We start from the raw sequence: 8507 nt of genomic DNA on the forward strand, positions 1-8507 counted from the left end.
GGCATTCAAGTAAAACTGGAATGCCATTATCTGGAGAATCTAATACTGGCACATCAAACTTTTGGCTTGCTCTACACCGGTGTAACAGTAACAAATGCCCCCCTGGAAAAAGTGTCCGGCCCTATTGTATTCTGCAATATGGTTCTATAGAGACCCTTACCGTCAATAGCTCAGAGATTGAAGCGCATAATAGAATCCTTTGTTTCCCGGGCATTCTATCCTAGGACATTTTAAACTTCTACACCGGCATCAGAAGATGCCAAAAGCTGGATTTCATGTGAGAGGACTAAAGAATTTTTTTCTCTGTTTGACTTGACACCCCTCGACACCCTTGCCGAGACTCTACTTGTCAAAGTTGAAAGCGTACCACGTATAATACGTACGGTGTACACATACATACGTCTTGACCATCAATGTTTACAAATTATCAATTACACAATGCTGTAATTTCAACACACTGAAATGGACTCCCCGACCCCCATGTTAAAATTCAATCCCATTCTAATGGATTCACCCCATACCCCCAAGATATTGTTCGTGAAAAGTAAATGTTCGTGAGCTATAAAACTACTTCGAGCTCCATTTGGTCTAGACAATCGAATTTGTGATGTCTGACAAAACAAATGATCACAATCATATCCATTCCACGGAGGGAGATTTCGTGGTGTTCAGTCATAATTTCTATTCGTCCAGAATTGGTCTTGTGATGACGAAATCACAACGAGGATGCATGGTTTAGTGAACTCACCCATCCATTCTGGTCGTCATTTTGTCTTCAAAAGATTAACGGGTAGAGATGATTTAGATGGCAATCCCAGAGTACGATTATATCTCATTCTCTCATATGACCCAAATTTTGCAAATTTCAAATTGGCTTAGGAGTATTTCTCCTTTAGGCCATTAAATCAGCGCCACAGTCGGCAGAAAGTGGAAAACTATTTTCTGATTTTGTATCCGAATTTGCATGCGCAGTCTGGTATAAAGTACATGTATGTACGAAAGCCCAGAAGGCTCATTCAATATTCAAAATTCAAAATTCAACAAATATTGAAGTTTGAATTTTGAACTATGCTCTTCTGTGACTTCAAAATTCAAAACCCAACGAATTGAACTTTGAATTTGGAACTATGCTATTTTTTTACTTCAAAATACAAAATTCAACAAATGTTGAACTTTTAATTTTGAACTATACCCTTCTTTGACTTCAAAATTCAAAACTTAACAAATATTGAACTTTGAATTTTGAAGTCAACCAATTGGCGACTTAAAAATTCCAAAAATTTCAAATTTCAAATTTTGAATTTTGAATTTTGATGTCAACTAATTGTGCGACTTCAAAAATTCAAAATTCGAAATTTCAAATAGTGAATTTTTAATTTTGAAGTCAGAGAAGAGCATAGTTCAAAATTCAAACAATATTTGTTGGATATTTCGAATTGTGCATTTCGAATATTGAATGAGCCTTCTGGGCTTTCGTACATACATGTACTCACGAGACTTTGCTACGGTACTCATTTAACCTTGGCGTAACCGAATACAAAATCTGAATTTCTTTTCTAACTTGTGCTGATTCATAGAAGTCTGTGTTAGCAGAGGAGACATCATACGGGGCGCTTTTTATGACATTGTTTTAGTGTATGTAATTAAAGTAGAAATACGCTCGCTCTCGATTCGCTCCGGTTTTTGACCAAAAAATGTACAAAATGTATTTACAAACAGACCTCCGTTCACACAGCGGCTAGAATCTATGAGATACTCCTTGTAAATAATGAGTCCAGTATGCTATGTTAAAAAAGAAGTAGGCCAATGGGAATAGAATTCGACTTAACACTTCCACTCTCTCCGACCACTCTGTCTTTTTCCAATAGGTACATACAGATTTTTTAGTTCGTCCAAAAGTGATTGGTTTCGGCCGTTTTGTTGGTTTTTGTCTAATTCTGACGTCATGTCTGACATCAGCATCAGCAATGCCACTGTCCGTACTTCCACTGTTGTTAGATAATGACGTCATCATATGGCCGTTACTCATGGTGTTCGCACTCATTGATAGGACTGCTTTAGTGTTCATCCGTAGCCCCCTCACCTGCAAAACATTAAAACGAGGACAGATCAGCCTATATGTCTGACGACAATAACCAAGTCATTTTCCATTGCATAAAAAAGCATTTGGAATTATATCGTTCAGGGACAAAAACTGTATGACCCATTGAGTAAAAAACTACGGCAACATTTTAGTGCCACTAAAGAAGAAAAAAAAGAAAACACTTCTCGTAATAACGACTTTTAATCTCGTAATAACGACTTTCTTTCTCGTTATAACGACTTTTAATCTCATAATAACGACTTTGTTTCTCATAATAACGACTTTATTTCTCATTATAACGACTTTCTTTCTCGTTATAACGACTTCCTTTCTCATAATAACGACTTTTAATTAAAAGTCGTTATTACGAGATTAAAAGTCGTTATTACGAGAAATGTTTTCTTTTTTTCTTCTTCTTTAGTGGCACTATAATGCTGCCGTACAAAACCGAGGGAATTACCTAGAAACCAGCAACAGTTTTTGGGCGGATGACACCGTGACTACAGTACAGTGTCTGTTTTATCAATCTTGTCATTGGATTTGGCTAGCTGACTGTGTTTGTAAACAACCTATTTCACCCGCTAAGAGTTATTACAGCGAGGCGATATACAGTGTTCTAAGTCTCCGTCCTATACACTATTTAATGATATCGATCTCGCCATGTGCATGTACGTTCAAGCATAGTACACATTAACAAATTTATCAAAAGTACAATAGTACGTCTGGACAAATACAACACGCTGCTGAATCTCGCCTCAGTTATACTTGTGCGTCACCATACAATGTCAATAGAGTGCATGGCTTGAAGAGAGCATGAGAAAACAATGCTAGGTACCACTCCGATGCAGCGAGAGGGCTGTTCAAAATGTTCAAGAGTTGTAATAAATACGCCATGCCAACGGCATGTAGAGTTTGCCGGTATATGTTAAAGTTATAAAATGACGTCATGTTGATATGACTGACGTATGTGTGTACCATAGATTCACCGGTATCAGACCGGATGATTGATTAATATGACATCGAAACAAAAGCCAAACAGGAACACCGGCAAAATATAAACATGATAAATAGTGGTGCTAATTGCAAGCAATTGTTCATTATCCAAATTGAACACGCTGTACGGCAGCGATTAAAGTGCTCATTATTTGGTTTGAATTGAATATTCATGATTGATCTTATAGGGGAAATTAGAGTAAATGAGCCGAAGTAGGCAAAACACTTTCATCGAAAACCCTTAACACCAATGACCTTCTTTTTCGCATAGTTTAAGGGTTTTTTGTGACCGGCAGCCATTTGGGTTCAAATTTTGGAGGAATATTGGCAATAGTTTCCCTCTCTCGCATTAGTTTGGTACTACAATATTCGGAGGCGGTCAAGCAAAGGAGGTATGCATACACATTTTGTGGTGGACGTTTGCTTTTGGAGCATGCTGCATAATGCATTGTTACTACTATTTGCACATCACAACACCTTTCGAAAGCAGTTATTAGCCCAAAATTACAAACATGTACGTTTTGAACACAGTCTTCTAGAATGTACAGGAATTGCCGTGCAAAAAGGATATACTGGGAAAAGAAACTATTTGCAAAAATGTAACCAAAATTTGACTTCCAAAATCCAAGATGGCGTCCGATAACATAACCCATAAGAATATAAACGATGTATCTTAGAAATGTTTGGGCTTGTAAAAGACGTCACGTGTCATCTTAGCCCTCGTCTTGTGAAATAACAGCAATGCCCCTTAAACTTTTATCGAACATATTATCATGACACTTCCTCCAGCGGGACGCCAGATCCTTTCACATCGAATAACCCTCACCGTGATTGTCCTTGGAGGCAATGGCCCTACGTCGTCCCCTTCATCCGACTCAGTGTCCGACACTTTATATTTAGGACCCCCTCTCTTTAGACGTCTCTTTGCCTCTTGCCTTGCAAGCACGTTCACCACGGCAAACTCGAGGAAGGCAATGAATACGAACACGAGATTCGTTAAAAGCCAGACGTCTATTGCTTTTACATAAGATACTCTGAAAACAAAAACAAACATTAAATGAAGAGTTTCAAAAGCTTACAAGCTCCGTCCTATCAATCAGTACCTCAGATATTAAAGAAATCCAGTCGTGGCACAAAAAGTTTATTAAGACTAGCTAAACTTAGTAAAATAACTAAATTGGTTATTTTACCTCTTATGCAGTTCATTGACTGGAGTCAGTAATGTTATGCAATGTTAGGCAGATGCCCACCTCATGTAATCAACTACCTGGGGGAACTCGAAACTTCTAAGATTCATCAATGGAAGCTTATTCCTACCTTAAGTTTTAACCGGGCCGTTCAAAAATCCCCATTTTTATAAGCGTTTCGTGACAGGTTTCATTTAAAAGCGCGAAAAAACCGCATTTGCACTAAATATACTATTTGCACTAAAAATATTATTCTAGGACAATTAAAACTGTTATGCACGATCGTAGAAGTGCTACATTGTGTTTGCTGATGGATTAAAACTAATTTGATGACTGGATTTTTACGAATTTAATACTCTTATCTCAATAACATATGATTATAATGACAGAGGAAATAAAATAGTTGACACCCGGAAATATCAGTATCCTCTGTGAAGCAAGTGCGGCCAATGTGTTTTAGTGTAATTTTAGTTGTCGTATTCGATCGCAGTAAATCTAGCAAATGGAAATGGGTGACGGGTGATTAATACGCTGTTACCGCTGCTGCATGCCTGAACAACTGCAAATTAAAGTAATCATCATGATAAGTTATATTTACATGAGAGAAATCGCGTAGGAATAACATAATTTTAACTTAGATTGGAGATCGTGGATATCGATCGGAGATGTGTTCCAAACCCTAGGTAGGGCCAATCTATTTGGACCGTGGTACAATGAATTTCGGAGTTACCTTGGCAATGTAGACCTAAGTCCGGAGGACTGCGTTGTGGTCGTGAGAATGGTCAATATCCCGAGTGAGATTCTCGCAGGGACGGAATTGACGTCCAACCAGAAGGATACCCATGACAATATGACTGTGAGCACACTTGGAATATACAAGCCGACTATGTAATAGCCTATTTGGCGTGTCATTGGAATACCTGCTGTAAGCAACATGAATGTACCTGGAAAGAAATTGGGAGTAGTTTACAAGGCATGATCATAAGCGCCATCCTGCTTGAACAAATTCTGCAGGATTTTTATCAGAGGAAATACCAAATTTTGTTAATGAAAAATATATGAATGATTTTTATGGCGTGTTAGTCCATTCCCAACGCAAACATTGCCGCAGTCAAAAACAATTACATGTAATCGCTCTATTTCATTGATTTCCTTCCGTTGCACCAAGTCCAGTTAGCCATTTACATGTGTAGGGAGCAACTATGAATCTGAAAAGAATCTAATCAGTTTTTTCGACCTCGCTTTACCGGTTTGATACGATTCCATTTTTTCAGACCAGAATGGTTCTCCTTGGTTGAACTCTTCTACCACCACGTCGTCTGATATTTTTATCGCCGGACCCACTGTATGCCATTGTAACAATATCTCGTCAGTTGTGTGACCATCTGAAGTGGTAGTATGTCTTATAGTTATGTTATATTTCTAACAAGAAGAAAACGAAATGAGCAAGCTCGTCAAATGACAAATGATGTGTGCACGTGAAACTTGAAATAATTGTGCAACAGGAGTCTTATGTTAACCGGCTATAATGTTTTCATAGTTTCTCTCCTGGTCATTTTGACGCAAAATGGCATTGGGTCCATTAGACCGAGTTTCCATATGATGTTGTAAGTTGTCACAGTTTATGTTTTACATGTCACTTGACACGTTATAGGCTTAGGCTTGAAAACACGACATGGATGAGGGAGAAAATGATAAAGAATTGTGTAAGAACACAAACAAAAAAGACTGAGAAGTTGATTTTGAATTATCAAGTAGGTTTCATGATCACAATTCCTAACTACTTTAAAAGAATACATATCGGTATTTCTGAGGTGAATCCCATGCAGCCCGCTCACTTTACGTTTACACGTTCTTAATTGGGTGTTTTCGCAGAACCCCTGAAACGTCAACGAAAATGCCCATCCCACCGTTCGAGCTCCTGGTCACGATATCTAGCCATGGGATAGGCGCTCGCCTGGGGGTTTCGGGGCTTTGCGAAAACTCCGTAATTATAAATTGACCCGTTATATCGTGACAACGTGACTTCTATGACAAGCTAGGTTGACAAAACTGTACTTACAACTTTCTACTTTGATTTTACACGTTTGGTTATCCATTGGAAACTTCACGAGGTCCATGTGACAGGAGAAACTTAACGTCAGCCTGAAGGAGAGTACATTCCAATTCAAAACCATACTGACAATACCAGTCCTCTCTACAAATAAGGACGTTACTCTACAGTATATTGCAGATCTATTGATTACAAATTTACTTCCAATGTACTCGTTTGGATTGGTCTTTGGCTTCAAAATCATGCAAATTAACAGTTACGTTGATATTTGAATGCATGTGCTATAATATGCTCAGTGCAGTGCACGTAAGATATGTAGTTCTTATCTTATGCACATGCCCACTGTGAATGTTTATACCGGTGTGAACCTTGTTACAACCGTAAAACCGAAAGGTTTTGAGTCAAGAACGAGAAATCAGACGAGACATAAAAATAACAGTAAAAAGGTGTGTGTGAGAAAAAAAGAAACAATGGAATCATTGTGTATCTTGCCAAGAATATAGCTCAGAAAAAGCTTTAAAATGTTCGAGCTCAAAGCCTTTATGCTGCAAGCGACGCACAAGACAGGCAAGTACGGATGAACACATCCAAAACGATGATGAGCAAGCGAAAAGGGAAGGATGGCAAGTTGGGAAGGATGACACGGATGGGTTATCAATCGACATTTGGAAGGATCGCAGTGTTCATATTGACTAAGCTAGACGACAAGGGTGGCAGGGGGAGATGACCAAGCGTGCGAAACAGGGTAGAGATGTAGACCAAGCGACACAAGAGGGGTAGCAAGGGCGGCCGACCAAGTAACACTCATCATTAGAGACTTTTTACATCATTAGAGAGTTTTTACTTCGGTGGTACCACGTACATGAATCCTGCGCCTTTTATCATTCACATTTCCCATTAGTAACCTGTTTCGTATGCACGAGCTGCTTTGAATAAAAAAGGACGTGCCAAAGAACAACTTTATCGATATATTTTGAATTGTAAAATGACACTGATTGACCAGAGGTGTTTCTATTCTGACTACATTCATTATAGGCCATTAGAAGAAATAGACGAGTCGATTAAGAATAGAAAAATCGAAAGATAAAGTTTGATCCAGCAGCATGACAAACTGCGATCGTGAATACAATTTTCCAAGGAATTTATAATTGTTCAAAAAATACTTGGTGACCATGTCGAGTAAACAGTTTTCAGGGAATAACCTTTGATGTCTGGTGAAACAGGTTTTCAAATCCTCTCCCCATGAATTAAAAAAGTGTTGGAATATTTTGCAACTAGCAAAGTCACACAGTACCCTTGTTTTCCCCATGCAATGGAAAAAAAGAAAATTACGTCTCAGCAGCAGCGGTCTGGATTGTATAGAAAATATGCCCAAAGGCGACAATGTTGTGGTTTTGAGCATATGATAGGCATGTACTTGAAAGAGCGAACGCTGCGAGCTGCTTAAGTTAGCGTCCATACTGGGTTTTTTTTGTGTGGTGATGACATGAAGGGTCGTATTTTGAAAGTTTTCGTCCATTTTGATGATCACCAAATATCTTTTAAACCGTCAACTACTATATCTAACCTGGTTGAGTACACAATATGTCCTGTTCTATTCACTCGAAGGAGGACATTGGGAGTTGTGATAACGTGATCAGTGGCCTCTTTCTCTCCAGGAAAGTAGGTGTCCGGTAGCCAAATCCGGTCAAGCTGCGCGTAGCCAAGGGTGATTTCATCTTCGGGAAATTGATCCTTCGTAAAGATTAACCGTCGGTCACGCCAGCGTTGTATCAAGTACATGCCTATGTTTATTTCCTATAAGCGAGAGAGAGAAGACTATGTCAGATCGAGGCCTAAAGAATACACGCCAAATAAGGAAACAGGTGCAGCGGGTCCATGTATCAAGTCCAAATGGGTCTGATAAAACCAAATGATTCGAAATATGGTATTTTGACTTTATTTGCTCTATGCATAATATTTGGCATTTTTCAATGCAAAGTAGGAGGTGACCTAATCGAGTACCCAAAACATACGCCGTAGAAGAGAGTCGCCCTCTTTATCTGCACATAATTATATACTGACACCGACCGGGAATCGAACCGGGGACGTAACAGGCGCTGATGTGTCCACTGCGCCACTCTGACTGCCCAAATGTACATCTCAATGTCTTTTTCCTTAACATTTTTTCAATGGCATTTGAGGAAGGCGA

At 38.9% G+C, this 8507-nt stretch overlaps 1 protein-coding gene across 1 annotated transcript; it reads right to left on the reverse strand.

The window, feature by feature from the left end:
* Positions 1–1554: 1554 nt before the first annotated feature.
* LOC135493541 (glycine receptor subunit alpha-1-like) lies at positions 1555–8098 on the reverse strand. The gene is made up of 6 exons (XM_064780941.1): positions 7884–8098; positions 6326–6408; positions 5511–5648; positions 4994–5207; positions 3903–4110; positions 1555–2083 (listed from the first exon to the last, which is right to left on the reverse strand). The coding sequence occupies exons 1-6, from the start codon at positions 8096–8098 to the stop codon at positions 1739–1741; spliced, it is 1203 nt and encodes a 400-aa protein (XP_064637011.1). The 3' UTR covers positions 1555–1738.
* Positions 8099–8507: the final 409 nt, after the last annotated feature.

This window comes from Lineus longissimus, chromosome 9 (genome assembly GCF_910592395.1).
Source record: "Lineus longissimus chromosome 9, tnLinLong1.2, whole genome shotgun sequence".
NCBI lineage: Eukaryota > Metazoa > Nemertea > Pilidiophora > Heteronemertea > Lineidae > Lineus > Lineus longissimus.